Here is a 16,267-nt window from a genome sequence, read left to right as displayed (position 1 = left end):
TACCTTTGCTACGCCTCCCATTGGATAATCAGCGTGATATGCAAGTTAACTGCCAACAAAGATGGTGGTTAATTTGCATACATAGGCTCCAAGCGGTGGAGCAAAGCCTGAAGGCCCGGGGCCGGCGGAGCAGCGAGGCCTGACGTTTCCGGGGCTGGCTCCTGCCAGAACTCGGCCAGAGCGAAGGCCTGGGCCCCGGGTGCCGGAGGCAAACCTGTGCCAGCAGACAGGGGAAAGGAAGGCCTATTGCATGAATCTTTGTGCACCGGGCCTCTAGTATACTCTATAAAATGCCTGTATTCCAGAGGAAATGTAGTCACTGTCACCAGGCTTTTTCCACAGAGGGCCAGTTGGACGTAATGCCACCTTCCCAGGGATTATGAAAAGATCTTGAATTTTACTTTGTTTTGTTGTTTGAGTATTAATATTTTCAATTTACAGACTTGATAGTACTTCATTGTTTTTTTCTTCTCCCACGGAAGTTTACATGCAGAGTCTATTTATTTACTTCTCCTCCTGGTGATACAGGTTGGTTCCTTAGGTGAACAGTATTGAATTTCGCCCTTGTCTCTGCCCTTTCTCTCTGTTGAATGTAATGGTATCTGTTCCAGGTTACATGGAACTGTTTCTACTCTGCAGTTCTTTCCTCCCCTTTAGAGTAGTGTGAACTCTAGTGTCAGAGCAGATAACAGTTACGTACTATTCTAGTTCTCTTGTTCCCAGGATTATTCTGCAGTCAGATATACTCATAGCTCACTATTGGCCCCAGGCAGAATCATTCCCAAGTGTTTCTTGAGTATCCAGCTCTGTCCTGTGACTTCTGTGGGAAGCATCTGTGAGATCAGTGTTCCCCAAAATCTCACCCGTGCACAGCTTTGCCTGTGGCCTTTTACTTTTGAGGTCAGTGTAGAATTCTTGGCGTATTATAAAATCTTTGGCTACATTTTCTTTCCTACGAACCTAAAGTTTTTTATCCCCTTGTCTTGTGGCCGATAGTGTTGCTGTCACGTTCTGATTTTCTTTCCCTTACACATGTCATTCTTTTGCCTGGGTGCCCAAGAAATGTTGTTTTCTTTAAGGTGCATTTGCTTTACTATAATGTCTTAGTGTCTGTAGCTCTATGTGCATGTGTACATTTTAAATCTTTTATTTCAGGAAAAATTTTTTTAATTATTTCAGTATTCTGTTTCTTCGGTTTTAGTTTTGGGTAATTCTGTTAATATTGAAGTTGAAATTTCATACCTGTCACCATCTCTTAATTCTTACATTTTTTGCTTCATGTTTACATCATCTATTTCCCTTATGTGCCCCACAGTGTCTATTTCTTTTTATATTCCTCAAGTTTAGTCATTTCTGAGAAGTTTTCAAGTGTTACTAGTTTCCTGACCCGTGCCTGTTTCTCCTCATGTCTGGTGTCGCTGTCTTGTTGCTGTGATCAGGCCCTCTTTCATGGCCTCTGTGTGTGCCTAATGTTAGGGGGTCCTTTCCTCTTCCTTGTGAGCATAGTTTGGGTCTGCCTCCACTGCCTGTTGGCACATCATTCCGATTGTTACAGTGTCACCCTGTGTTGGTTCCATCACAGTCCTCTCTTTTCTCCTGTACATGAGAGGGTGAGACGGTTCCAGGTCAGCTGCAGCTGTCTGTCTCTGCCTATGGCATGCTTGAAAGTAGAACTTCTAAGTAGCCTTGATCAGACCTTTTGAGGGCTGCCTCCTTTGGGACTTGCCCTCAGCTTCTGAACCTCCTTTCCTGTGGCCCTATCTTCCTCATTTAGGATGTTGTCCCCAGCAATGCCTCCTCAGTGCAGGCTCTGCCTTTGTGGAAGGCAGCTTGCTGGGTGTTTGCAGAGCCTTGAGGGCTGGGGTGGCCCTGGTGTTTCCTGGTCTCCTCACACTGTGCATGGGACCTTGGGAACCTTTTCCTTCTATTGATGTTTCCTCTGCGGGCCCTCCAAATGGTGTCCGTCCCGTCCTGCTTAGGTAAAACAGGCCTGGTCGAGGCAATTCTAATGGTTTGCGGTAACCTATTTTTCTCTTTCATAAAACACTAAAATTTACCAAACTGGTCTATTTAAAATATATATAATTGTAGTTTTAAATATTACAGCCTATAATAAACTGGTTTCTGTAAAGTGTATTTGTGTTTATGCCAGTTGTGCCCGACTTTTATTCATGATATACCAAATAAGAGCTTTTGCCATAAAAGTGTGGGAGGGGCCCTGGCTGGTGTAGCTCAGGGGTTGAGTACTGACCCACAAACCAGGAGGTTGCTGGTTCAATTCCCTGGTCAGGACACATGCCTGGGTTTTGGCTCAATCCCCAGTAGGGGGCGTGCAGGATGAGGTCCTCTCTCATTGATATTTCTCTCTATCCCCCTCTGTTCCCTCCTTTTTAAAAATCAATAAAAACATATATATTTTAAAAAGTGTGGGAGGGAATTCTTTTCTCTCTAAATTTTCTCATTCTTGGCATAGACTGTATTCAGGTGCCAGCTTGTATTCAGGTCAAGTTGTGCCCCCTTTGAGTATCGTTGGATATCTAGGTGAAACAAATATTTTTTTTCCTAATAACAAGAGCCAGGTGTTGTTTTTACTACAAATCTACTACATTGTATGTAGATTTTTCAATTGTTAATAATCCAGAAAGAATGTAGTTTGGTGTTGCCCCAATAATTTTTAATATGTGAGTACTTTTGACAAATGTGTTTTAAGATTTTATGCTTTCTAGAGAAGTAATGGTGGTATAATACATGGATATAAGCCCATCTGAAATGCAGTTTTAAGAATAAACTTAAATGTCTAGTTTATTTTTACTGTTTAAGCCTGGGGGGTGGGGGTGCAAAATTATGTGAGCATTAGAATGGATGAAAATGAGTAGTTATGCATTTCTTCCCAATTTTCTTTTTTATTATGTTTTTAAATATTTACTGAGGTTTTTTTTTAAGAGAGGAAGGGAGAGAGAGAGAAACATTGATTGGCTGCCTCCTACATGCGCAGGCTCCCCCCTCCCCACCACCACCACAGGCATGCACGCACACGCACACGCACACGCACGTGATGGAGCCCTCAACCCAGGCGTGTGCCCTGACCGGAATAGAGCCAGCAACCTCTCTGTCTATGGGATAGTGTCCAACCAGCTGAACTACACCAGCCAGTGCTATACTTTGTTTGTTTACTAGAAATGCACTTATATTCTGTAATGCTATATACAGGTGCCTCTTTCTTTGATTAACTGGGATAATTGTGAGTTGATTGTACTAGGAAACTTGGCTGAAAAACTGATGCTTAATATTGGGGCTTGAGTTGCCCCTGAGTAGTCGAAGTTTTTCTGCCTGTCCACACTTGGGGTGCACAAGAAGCTCCTACTGCCAACCCACCGTGGACACACATGGGGGTAGAGAAGAGCCCCCCCGTGGGCCACACTGCATGGCTGTGGGACTGCCTGAGTGGCACCGTTAGCTAGCACAGTCCGGTGGTCTAGGGAGAGCATGCTAGCTAGCAGCAGTTGTGTTGGGTGCGGTAGTGCATACCTTTGAGCTGATACCTTACGTGTCTGTGTATGTGTGAATACAGAAAACACCGGAGCAGCGTGGGGCCGAGCAAGCCTGTGTCCCAGCCTCGGCGGAACATCGTAGGCTGCAGGATTCAGCATGGGTGGAAGGAGGGCAGTGGCCCTGTCACCCAGTGGAAAGGAACCGTTCTGGACCAGGTGCCTGTAAACCCTTCTTTGTATCTTATAAAATACGATGGATTTGACTGTGTTTATGGACTAGAACTTAATAAAGATGAAAGAGTTTCTGCGCTTGAAGTCCTCCCTGATAGAGTTGGTAAGTTCTCTTTACTATTTCTGCATTTATAAGCTTTAAAGATAATTACTTAAATGGATGCTTTCTGATTATTCTTCTGTGTTATTGGTATTTTTATTTTTATTGGAGCACAAGGACTATTTACATCGGTCACCTAATACCACAAAAATTGATCAGTGCATGGTCTGAATCTACAGTTCCAGGAACTGTGGGGGTATAAATACAGGGGTGGGCAAAAGTAGGTTTATAGTTTGTATGGAAAAAGACATGCAGGTTATGAGTATTACTGTGGCTTTATTAACATAAGAGAATTCCACTCATAACTAACTGTAAAAAACAGACTGTTGTTTTTTAATCCTCACCAGTGGATATGTTTTGATTAATTTTAGAAAGGGAGAGAAAAACATCAATGTGAGAAACATTGATTGGTTGCCTGCCATATTTGCCTTTACCAGGGATCAAATCCTAAACTCGGGTATGTGCCCTGCCTTTGGGTGTACGGGATGATGCCCAGGGCAAGACCAACAGATTTTTTTTAAAATATGTATTTTATTGATTTTTTTACAGAGAGGAAGGGATAGGGATAGAGAGTTAGAAACATCGATGAGAGAGAAACATCGATCAGCTGCCTCCTGCACACCCCCTACTGGGGATGTGCCGCAACCAAGGTACATGCCCTTGACTGGAATCGAATTTGGGAGTCTTAAGTCCACAGTCCGATGCTTTAACCAGTCCACAGTCCGATGCTCTAACCAGAGAGCCACACTGGTTAGGGCAAGACCAACAGATTTGACAGACTTTTGTTGTAAGAAACACAACATAAAATTTACTATTTTAACTATTTTTAAGGTTACAGTTCAGTAGTGTTACATATATTCATTCACATTGTTGTGACACAGATCTTTAGAACTTTTTCATCTTGTAAATCTATAATTCTATCTCCCTTGAACAACTTCCCTTTTTTCCCTCCCCTTAACCGCTGGCACCCACCATTCTAGTTTCTGTGTCTATGAGTTTGATTATTTTACATACTTCATAAATATTATACAGTATTTGTCTTTGTGACTGGCTTCTTTCTCTTAGATACCTCAAGGTTCATTCATGTTGTAGTATGTGTTGGGCTGTCCTTTCTTTTCAAGGCTGAATACTGCTCCATTACATGTATAGACCGTGTTTTGTTTATCCGTGTGTGGACACTTGAGTTGCTTCAACCTTTTGGCTGTTGTGGTCAGTGCTGCTATGAACATGGGTGTACAAATATCCCTTGTGAGCCTGCTTTCAGTTCTTTTGGGTGTATCCCCAGAAGTGGACTTGCTGGGTCATATGGTACTTCTTTGTTTAATTTTCTGAGCAACATACATACAATTACTGCTTTCCATAGTGTTTGTAACATTTTACAGTCCCACCAGCAGTACACTAGCATTCCAGTTTGCCTACATTCTCACCAATGCTTGTTATTTTCTGTTGGTTTTGATTTGCATTTCTCTGATGATTAATGATTTTGAGCATCTTTTCCTATGCTTTTTGACCATTGGTATGTGATTTTAGCAGAAATGTCTGTTCAAGTCCTTGCCCATTGTTTAATCACGTTATTTGATTTTTTTGTTAGTTGTAGGAGTTCTTTATATATTCTGGAGATAAATGAGTTTTAATTTAAATAATAGTATGACAAAATTGCTGATAATGATTTTAGATTCTACATTGCAGTTAACCTTTAAGGAGCTACCACACGTTGAGATTTGATATAGTATGATAAAAGACTATCTAAAAGACTGTCAGGAATTATATGAAAAGATTAATAGATCAAAAGAATATATGACAGATGGAATGCTAAAGCAGATATAGGAATCTAGCTGTCCACTTTTCTTACTAAGGTTTTGTTAGAAGATAGTTATTTTTCACTAAAAATATGTTTATATACTTGGCCAGTATGGCTCAGCTGGTTGAGCATGGTCCCATGTACCAGGAGGTCGCAGGTTCAATTCCCGGTCAGGGCACATGCCCAGGTTGTGGGCTTAATAACCAGTAAAGGGATATGCAGGAGGCAGCCAATCAATGTTTCTTTCTCCTCAATGTTCTCTCTTCCGCCCCCCCCTCCTCTTCTCTCTGAAATCAATAAAAACATTTTACTAAAAAATGTTTATGTAGATATTTTTAAATAAATATTTTTTAGATTTCTCATTTATAATTTCTACTAATTTCTTATAATTTCAATATCAGTAGTTGATATTGATGTCATCTGTATAAACAAATGGCTCTTTGGGGTCCTCAAATTTTTAGGAATGTAAAGGAGTCCTGAGATCAAAAAGTTTGAGAACTTTTGATATGAAGAAATTTGTTGGATTTTGTTTTAAAATTATACACAGTGGGAAATTCTATGTACTTTTTATTAATTATCCTATAATTAAGCAAAGAAAACCACTGTATGTTTTTAGAATATCCTGATAAATTGGATAAGCAGTATCTCTACCAAGAAATTCTAATCTTTGTTCCTTTGAATTTTATTTAACTGAAAGAAAAGCACTCACGAGTAAAATAGGTTTGCTTATTTATTCTAAAGACATTTGTCTAAAACTGAGGAGAAACCTTATAATCAGTGAGAACCTCTGCAATTCCCAGTGTTAAAGAAATGAAGCTTGTAATTTTTGTCTACCTCTTTAAAGAAGGTGGAGCAGGGCTGCAGAGGCTGACACACCTGTGGGGAGGCTATGCTGCCAACCACACAAGCCGTCCAGAACAGCCCGCTCTCTAGAATAATGAACTCATGCAGCAAATAGGAACCCCTGTGAGCTCGGTATTGGAAACAGGATGGGAAAGGCCTCTGCTTGCACCATGGTAGGCTAAAAGCTAGTCAGCAAACATGTAAAACAGGATAACTGTAGGTGATGATAAATGCCATTAAGAAATAAAACCGGGTGAGGTGACTGGTGACTGTGGCTGGTGGGGCTGCTTTCCCCAGGGTGATCGTGGAGAGCCTCTGGGAGGAGACCTGCTCAGGAGCCAGCCCTTGAAGGTGTGGGGGCAGCACATGGTCCAAATGAGGAGACCAGGGGGTGTTCCAGGAAAACAAAGGTGCCCATGTCGCTGAGGTGAAGGCAGTTAGGAGGGAGGTGACAATAGGGGTGAAAAGGGCCCAGAGGAGAAGTTGGCCCATGAGAAGCAGTTCATTATTCAAATTATGTGAAAGGAAAACACGGGTGCATTTTAAACAAATGAACATGCCAGGCCGGTATGGCTCAGTGGTTGAGCATCCACCTATTAACCAAGGGGTCAGGGTACATGCCCTGGGTTGCAGGCTGGATCCCCATTAGGGGGCATGCAGGAGGCAGCTGATCAATGATTTTCCTCTCATCATTGATGTTTCCAGCTCTCTGTCCCTCTCCCTTTCTCTCTGAAATCAATAAAAAATACATTTTAAAAAACAACAGCCCTGGCCAGTTTGGCTCAATGGATGGAGCGTCGGCTAAGGGTCCCCAATTCAATTCCAGTCAAGGGCATCTACTTCGGTTGCAGGAGACAATGAATCGATGGGTTTCTCTCACATCAGTGTTTCTCTCTGTCTTTCCCTCTCCCTTCCACTCTCTAAAAATCAATGGAAAAATAGCCTCAGATGAGGATTAATAAAAAGAAAAGAAACAACAACAAAAAACCAAATGAATAACACAATCCTAAAACTGCCACAAAGGTCACTCTGGTTGCTATGGAAATAGATTGAAGGGGCAAGAATAAAATAAAAACCTAAATACGTTAATTTCTTAGTTTTAATAAATGGTCTGTGGTTATTTATGTAAGAGGTTAATATAAAGGGAAGGAAGTCCCAGTTTAGATATAGCACCAAGAGCAGATGAGTTCAGGAAAATTGAGAGGAAAAAATATTCTCAAAATAACTGACTTGGGGCAATAAAATAGTTCTGATGGAATCAAATCTGGGCTAGGCCCAGCAACGTAATTTTGGTGGTAGTTCTAAACCCCCCCCCCCCCCCCCCCCCGAGGATTCTGATGCTGGCTAGTGTATCGTGTGGACACCATTTGAATAAGTTCAGTTTTCACAGTACATGTTCAGTAAAACCCTTTATAGACCATGGTTTTCTTTTGTTTTTGTTCCTAGCAACATCTCGAATCAGCGATGCACACTTAGCCGACACAATGATTGGCAAAGCTGTAGAGCACATGTTTGAGACCGAGGATGGCTCTAAAGACGAATGGAGGGGAATGGTCTTGGCACGTGCCCCTATAATGAACACATGGTTTTACATCACCTATGAGAAAGACCCCGTCTTGTACATGTACCAGCTCTTAGATGATTATAAAGAAGGGGACCTTCGCATTATGCCTGATTCTAGTAAGTATGAATTGACAACTTTTATTTTTGATTATTCAAAAGTAATTTGAATTTTAGAGCAAGATACTTGCTAAACTATTTTGCAGATACATTTTTAATTTTAATTATTAGGGATAAAGTCACACATAAGCATAGGTTGTGAAATTTTTACCTCTTTGCCAAGAGTAATTTACTTTCTGTGGCTATTTCCCTGCTGTGGACTTGGGGCTTTCATATGGATGATGTGGTATGGGGCCCTTTGTGACTGGCTTCTCTCACTCAGCACTGTTTTCAGGGCTTGTCTGTGTTACAGCACGTGTCAGTACTTCTGTTTGGTCATCTGTTGATGGACATTTGGATTGTCCTCTATCTTATTTACTATGAAGACAGTAGCTATAAATATTTGTGTGCAAGTTTCTGAATGGGTGGGTGTTTTCAGTTCTCTTGGGTATATATATACCTAGGAGCGGAATTCGTGGGTCATAGTGATCGCTCTCTGTTGTTGTTTCTTTTCTTTTTATTAATCCTCATCTGAGGCTATTTTTCCACTGTTTAGGGTACTGCCAGATTGATTTCAAATGGTTGCACTGTTAATGCATTCTCATCAACAGTGTGTGAGGCTTCTGGATTCTCTAACGCTCACCAACACTTCTTGTTATCTGACTTTTTTATGTCGTTGGTTGTGAAGTGATATCTAATATCCCTGATGGCTAAAGATATCAAGTATCTTTTCATTGTATGTCTTTGGAGAAATGTCTATGTCCTTTGTACTTTTTTCAACTGGCTGGCTGTTGTGGGTTGAAAGAGTCAATATTCTAGGTACAAGTCTCCTGTCAGCTACGTGATTTACAGATACTTTGTCTCATTCTATGGGTTCTTGTTCACTCTCTTGATGGTGGTCTGAAGTCCATTTTACCTATGTTGCCTTTGTTGTGTGTGTATTTGGTGTTGTATCTTGTAATCTCTTGACAAATCCAAGGCTAAAATGACTTACCCTTATGTTTTCTTTTAGGAGTCTTAAGTTTTATTTCTTAAGCTCTTCTATTGAGATCTTTCATATGTTTTGAGTTAATTTTTTTTTATACTGTAGCTTACGGGTTCAACTTTATTCTTTTGCGTGTGACAATACAATTATCTGAGCACCATTTAAAAGAAAACTAATACTAACACAATTCTTTTCCCTATTAAATGGTTTTGGCACCCTTGTTGAAAATCAGTTCATTATAGATGTATGGGTGTATTTGTGGACTTTCACTTCTTTTCCATTTGCTCATATGTCTGGTTACAATTGATTAAATTGTTTTGTAATAAGTTTTAAAGTCCAGAAGTGTGAATCTGTCACACACACACACACACACACACACACACACACACCACGATTGTTTTGCCTCTTCTGGGTCTCTTGAAATTTCATATGAAGTTTGGAATCAGCTTATCAGTTTTTGCAAGGAAACCAGCTGGGACTCTGGAAGGGATCATGTTGAATCTCTAGGTCAGTTCAAGGAGAACTCCCATCTTGACCTGTGAGCATAGGATGTTTTTCTATCTATTGAGATTTTTTTTTTTCTATCTACAGTGTCTTGTAGTTTTCAAAGTATAAGTTTTACACTATTTTCTGTTAGATTTCTTCTTAAGTTTTTTATTCTTTTTAATGCTATTGTGAATGGAATTAGCCTGTTCTTTTTAAGACTACTTCATATCCTTTCTTCAAACATTGGAACCCTGGACAGACACAGATACGATGTTAGTAATGTGACTGCATCTCTATTACCTTTATTTTTTTTCTATTGATTTTTAGAGAGAAACAGAAACATGGATTTGTTGTTCCACTTACTTATGTATTCATTGGTTGATTCTTAGATATGCCCTGACTGGGGATCGAATCCACAACCTTGGCATTTAGGGATGATGCTCTAACCAACTGAGCTACCTGGCCAGGGCTTCTGTTCCCCATTTTTCAGTTCTTTCTGTGAACAAGCTAGTCAGTGAGCCTACTCACATGTTCATCAGGCCCTGACTTTCTACCTTCTAGATTGTTTTTTTAATGTTTGTGTACATTTGTTACAGATGTGTAATGGAAAGTATTCATATAGGCAGGAGTTACCATGAAAGCATTTCTCAAGAGCATTACTCCAACCTGTATGAAGTTATTTTTTTAAAAGAGATATATCCAGTCAAAGTAAGTGTTGTGGACTTGGATGATAGAAAGTGTGTGGTCATTTGCACATTACCCATCTCCTCTCCCATCCCAACCACTTCTCCATCCTATCTTCTCTCTCCAGACTGTTAAGTACTTTTGCGAGTGGTATGGAAGCTTTCTTGCCATTAGAAACAGTGTTGATGCTCTGAGTCAGAGCTCTGCAGTGGCCTCTGTGAGTCCCTTGTTTCTTTGCTCATCTTACTGTAAAATGTCTGGGAACCATGCCTGTGGGATTCCTTTGTAAACATGAAGGGCCATGAAAGTGGTGGTATGATGCTGCTGCTTGAGGGGAAAAGCATTTTTGAAGAGATTTCAGCTTTGGTTTCCTCTTCACTTATTGTTTAAAAAAAAGTACTGATAAGATATGTGTGCTCAAACATTTTAGTTGTATTTTTTGTGTTCCTTAGTACCAGAGATCAGAATAGGGTTTGGATCATGTTATTCAATAAGAGAATTTGTTGTATTCAGAGGCGAACTACTGTTAACATGCTAATGATCCAAACCAGGATCCCTATAAGAATAGAATGGTACACTGCCAACCATTGTGCCGGGATGACCAGCTTAAGCCTGGATAGCCCGGAGAAAACCAGATGTGCGGTTGCCCTACCTGAAGGCCCTGCCCTCTGCTGGTACATGGGAGAAAGCGCCAGTTCTTCAGGACCTATAGAGGCTTCTAAAAATAGAATTGTTAACTCCTACCTTCATTTCCCCTTTTTTCTCTGTTACTTTGTTTCTTTGTTGTTGGTGGTGATGGTTTGCTCTCATTACATGTGTATTACTAGAACAGAGTTCCTGCTAGGTCATAGGGCCGTGTTCCTTCCCACTTAAGTTTTCCTGGGAACCTTTTAAAAAATACAGGTGCTTCAGCCATCCTGGGAGACTCAGTTGTAATTTGTCTGGAGATCATGTTCACTTAGCACCTAATTTTAAAGCATAGGAAATCTTTTGTTTTCTTTTATATTGAATTTATTGGGGTAACATTGGTTAATAAAACCATAGAGGTTTCAGGTTTACAATTCTTTAATACATCATCTGTAGAAATAAATCTCTTTTGTTTTGAAACTGGGTTAGGAAGACAATGTGTAATGCAGTGAAGCTGAGGATAAAGAAGCTTTAAGATCAGAAGTACTTAGGCATTTTAACTGTGTAGCATATTCTTAGTTATCCCAGTAGGCATTGTCTGCTTTGAAATCCTATTTTGGAGTAACTCAGACTTATTTTTAAGAAGGCATATAATTATTTAGATTTTTTCTCCTTGGCCCTTTTTTTCATTTAGTCCTTACCTCTTCAAGTAATTATAACTGTAATTAAACATGAGCCAAGGGATTTCTGATGAGCACTCTTAAATTTGTTTACATGTCTAGATCTTGGGGATCAGCACACTGTTGTTGTAAATGAAGTTTTGTTTATTTTTTGTTTTTATTTTCAATCCTCGCCCAAAAATGTGTTTTTGTTTTTATGGATTTGAGAGAGAGAGAAACATCGACTGATTGCCTCCTGTACACATCCCAACCAGGGATTGAACCCACAACCATTTAGTGTATGGAACAATGTTCCAACCGACTGAGTCACCGGTCAGGGTAGTAAATGAAGTTTTACTGGCACAGAGCCACACCATTCATTTATGTATCATCTGTGGCTGCTCTCACACCACAGAGCAGAGCTGGGTCGTTCCTACAGAGACCAAATGGCCTCAAGTCTGGCCCTCGAAGAAAAAATGTGCTGACTCTTGGTCTAGATAAGATAAACCCAGGATATTAAAAATGTTTATTAAAATAGATATGAGTTGGTATGTTTCTTAAAAATGGCTATAAATTATTTTTCTCCATTATTTACATATAGATGATTCACCTCCAGCAGAAAGGGAACCAGGAGAAGTTGTGGACAGCCTAGTAGGCAAACAAGTGGAATATGCCAAAGAAGATGGCTCTAAAAGGACTGGCATGGTCATTCATCAAGTAGAAGCCAAACCGTCTGTCTATTTCATCAAGTTTGATGATGATTTCCATATTTATGTCTACGATTTGGTGAAAACATCCTAGATGTCGTCATGAACTTTGCCAAATTTGTGGAACTATTAAATGTATAATTTGTAGACATAAAGACTTTCTGCTTTCCAGTTTAATGAAAGCTTAAATGTCCCTGCGAACCCACAATCTCTGCCAGCAGAACGGGTTTTGTTCTGAATAGTACAGATTTATGTGAACACAAAGCCTTTTGTGTAAGCAACTCCTTCCTCTTAAAAGAAGTCAGTCTGTCTGGAGGGGAGTTACAGGTAAAAGTTAAACTAGTATCATTGTTAATTAAAACTGTAATCAATTTATCCATTTCCCCTTCACTCTTAACATTCTCTTATTCTGCTGCCACAATGCAAGCATAGTTTGGTATTTTTGTTACTGCCTTTTTTTGAGATATATATGTATCAATATCTACCTATGTCTGTGTGTATACGTATATAATATATATATATATGCACACACAGATCTTTGCGCGCGTGTACGTGAGTGTGCGCACACACACACACTTTATTGGCAGTCCTTTCTTTGTGGATTGGATGGGGTTAAATCATTTTCTCCAGTTTAATAGGAGCGCTTGACCCAAGTTGGTCATATTTGACATATTAATGCTGCTGATTTAAAATTAAATTTGGGCACAGGAAGCACATAGGGATGCTCAGCTTGTTTCAAAGTCAAAAGTTCAGAGCACCTTTTCCAGTTTGGAGGCTTCAAACCGTAAGTCCAAATATAAATCACTTCCCAACAGCTAATGACCCACAGTAGAATTTTATAAGACAGTTAGAAATCTGGGTAAAAGGCTGCCTTTAAGTCTAAGTTTTGTAAATTCTTTTGTTTACATATTTTATCAAATACTTTCTTTTTTTTTTTTAAGCAAAGCCCAGGTGCTTGGTCCACACAGTGTAACGCCAGTGTATTTTGGACGCACGTTGGGTCCATTATTTGTACAAATCAGTAACCTGGATTTTGGTACAGATTTAAAAGCAACAGCACATCACTCACCTGCGTGTATGTGGCGAGGTCCTGGAAGAACATAGTACTTTATATGAATAATGTAAGTTGAAGAATGACAATGTTGCCCTCGAACAAGTTCTCTGGGACACTTGCATTTTTATTGCTACTATTACTGATATATGATTATGGTCCAAAGGCTTTTTCCCCGGCTTTCCCCCACAAAGAATGTCTAGGTAAATACCAGCTACAATCTCCTGACATCTTTTGGGGTGCTGTATGTTCTTGCTTATAATGTGCTGCTTCTGTGGACACTGTTACACCAGGATCAGTGGCCCATGCTCTTCTGTTGGTGTGACTGATAGCGGCCCTTAGCCACAGAATCCTTCCCTGGCTTATTCCTTCAAGGTGGTTTTAACTAAAAAAGTGGTTGGTTTAGCAGCAATACACCCATGTGTCACTTTGTTTAGATAAGCCACGGCGGTTTGAAAGGTAGGATAAAGGCCTTACATGAAACCAGTCTCTTGGGGAGATTGGAAATCTTACCTAAGATTTGAGTAGAAGGCTAAACACTCTTGCTGTCCATCGACCTCCATCATGGCTGTCCTTGATGTCAGAGATTTTGTAGTTTAAAGGTCTCACGTGTGGTTTGCATGATGCCCACTTCGCTCCAGGAAGGCTGCGCCGAGTGCTGTTGGATGGTAACCCCGCATACCATGTACGTACACACCACGTTTCCTACAGCGTATCCAGCGCCTCATCACCGCAGCCAAGGGCGAGCTTCTCCATGCAGTGAGTACCTAGGTCTTAGGTACTCCTCCCGTGTCTGAACTAGTGTCATCCGCACGCCTGTCCGCTGCTCTCCTGGCGGCTCTTGTCAGAGCACCTGCTCCCAACCCAAGTGGACATGTGGCCCAGAGAGTGAGTGTGTCTAGCGCGCACACCACACAAACAGCACAGTGACTTCGGCCGGGAAACAGCTCGCCAGGAGGGTCCTGCTGAGGGTTGGGTCAGTGGAAACATTTCTAGCATTCCTTCATGACTTGCATTGTGCTATTTCCACAAGTACCTTTAGCAGCTTCTCAGTACCACATGGTCTGCCACTCTTGATGAATGTGACAAGTGATTATTGTTATTATTTTAATTATTGTTCTATTTTTTTGCCTTTAAGGGTGAAGGAAGGGGAACGGTTTTTGTTGTTTGTTTTCCATCTTTGTGTGTGTGTGTGTGTGTGTGTGTGGCTTATACCACACTTCCTGATGCTGTGACTAATCCTGCTCCCTAGCCAAATATATCAGGCTTCATTTTAGGCTCATGTTTCAGATCTGCATGCATTGCTTGCGTTTTCCTGGTATCTGAATGTTGGCTCCTTGTTCTAGGAATCCAACATTAATTTCCAAAATTATCATGGGACTTGTGACAACACAAGACATGAATCTGTATAAAATGTATTGGCCTTCCTCACTGACCTGCTATAGTATTATCGTGTTGTGTGTGCGTGCGTGATGTCTGGCTGCCATGTAAAGCTTCGAAGGAAAACCTTAAAGCAGACCATCCCTTTTTGCATGCTCTCTTCTAAGTAAAATGTCCAATGTAACTAATGAAAAGTGCATGTTAAAGATAATTTAGGGTTTTTTTAATTTGTTTTTTTATCTTTGTTTTTACTTGTTTTCAGTTTTCTGTATATTTGCTTACTGTGCTGTTTTAGTGGTTGTAGGATAAAATGCACTGGTGAAGCAAATGTAGTGCCAACAGGAGGTGATTTTCCAGTTGTGTGTGTCATGCAGCATTTGAAGGGACTGTGCATCTTAGAACAATCACAGTGACCTCTAAACCAGATTTCATTTCTATTATTTTACGTGCCAAACCCCGAAGTGCATTGGGCTTGAATCTCTGAACGCTGTGGACCAATTGGAAGACTCTTTTGATTGTCATAAATTGTAGTGCCTGAAAACATTCTTAAGCTGATTGTCTTTAAAAAAAAAGAAAAGAGAGAAAGTTATCCAAAGACAAAACAGAAACAAGTAATTATGGTCGAAATGTCTGTGGTTCCTTGGAAATGCTGCGCTTTTTGTATTTTCCATCATTGTAGTGCAGTTTGAATGAATGTGTATAGTTCAGAGGTCTTCGTGTTCACATCTTAAAAGTAGGTAATGACCTCATCTTTCAAGCTTGAATTCATTTTTAATTTTATTTTATACAATGTGTAGACAGTTCCCTGTTCTCTGCATTTAGAAGTATAAACTATATAAATCTGTTAATTCTGTAAGTAATTTTTATAATTATGATGTAACTCTATCCTATCCTTAAAACATTTAAAATAAACCCTTTATGTGCAACTTTTGACTGTAAATTTTGTGCTCATGAGCAAAATGTGATGTGTAAAACGTGCTTCTAAAAAAGTTTTTAAGTTTTACTTTAAGATTTTAAGTGACCTTTTTTACCCCTTTCACCACGTGTAAATGTTAGATATACATAAAAACAAATAGAATTTTTATTTGAATGATAATATTCAATAATATCTGAAAGGAATGGGGGCATTAATCAGTATCCCAAATATATTATATACATAATTCCAAATATTAAAGTTTGTGATTTGCCATTAATAAGAAATTTTAATTTATCATAAAATTTTTAACTTGTTTAAATAGAATTAAATATGTATTTTATACTTTCATATCTATTCTTGCTTTGTATGCTGCTTATAATGCTTTATGATACTTAAATAGCAATCTGTGCGATTCTGTAGTAAAAACGTCTTCATTTCTCAGTGGCAAGGACAAAAATGTAGGTACTACCGTGACCTATGTGTACTCTGTTTTACCCACCGACGTCATTTTAATCAGCAGAGTGAAAAGTAGAGTGTATGATGTGCCTTTATTAGATTCCTTGTTTTTATGTTTCCTGGTTGAGTTTGGCTTGTCTTGCACAGCCAAGGGGATGCAGGGCTGCCTCCCGGCCCTGGCGGGAGGCTCT

The 16,267-nt window shown here is 39.9% G+C and overlaps 1 protein-coding gene across 2 annotated transcripts in view; it reads left to right on the top strand.

The window, feature by feature from the left end:
- SPIN1 (spindlin 1) overlaps window positions 1-15,630 on the top strand; it is a 94,772-nt gene extending 79,142 nt beyond the window's left edge. Inside the window, exons 3-6 of one of the 2 annotated variants that reach the window (XR_001513181.1) lie at window positions 3,572-3,825; window positions 7,913-8,146; window positions 12,168-12,600; window positions 13,215-15,630. Coding sequence is in view for 1 of the 2 variants with exons in the window: in XM_015561314.1 (XP_015416800.1) it covers window positions 3,572-3,825; window positions 7,913-8,146; window positions 12,168-12,367 (688 nt within the window). In the remaining variant the exon portion in view is untranslated. Of the gene's footprint in view, window positions 1-3,571; window positions 3,826-7,912; window positions 8,147-12,167 lie in introns of both variants that reach the window. The other variant, XM_015561314.1, reaches the window with a different exon arrangement.
- Window positions 15,631-16,267: the final 637 nt, after the last annotated feature.

The sequence above is a fragment of the Myotis davidii genome, unplaced genomic scaffold, assembly GCF_000327345.1.
Source record: "Myotis davidii unplaced genomic scaffold, ASM32734v1 scaffold750, whole genome shotgun sequence".
NCBI lineage: Eukaryota > Metazoa > Chordata > Mammalia > Chiroptera > Vespertilionidae > Myotis > Myotis davidii.
This window is presented reverse-complemented; position numbering and strand designations above follow the sequence as displayed.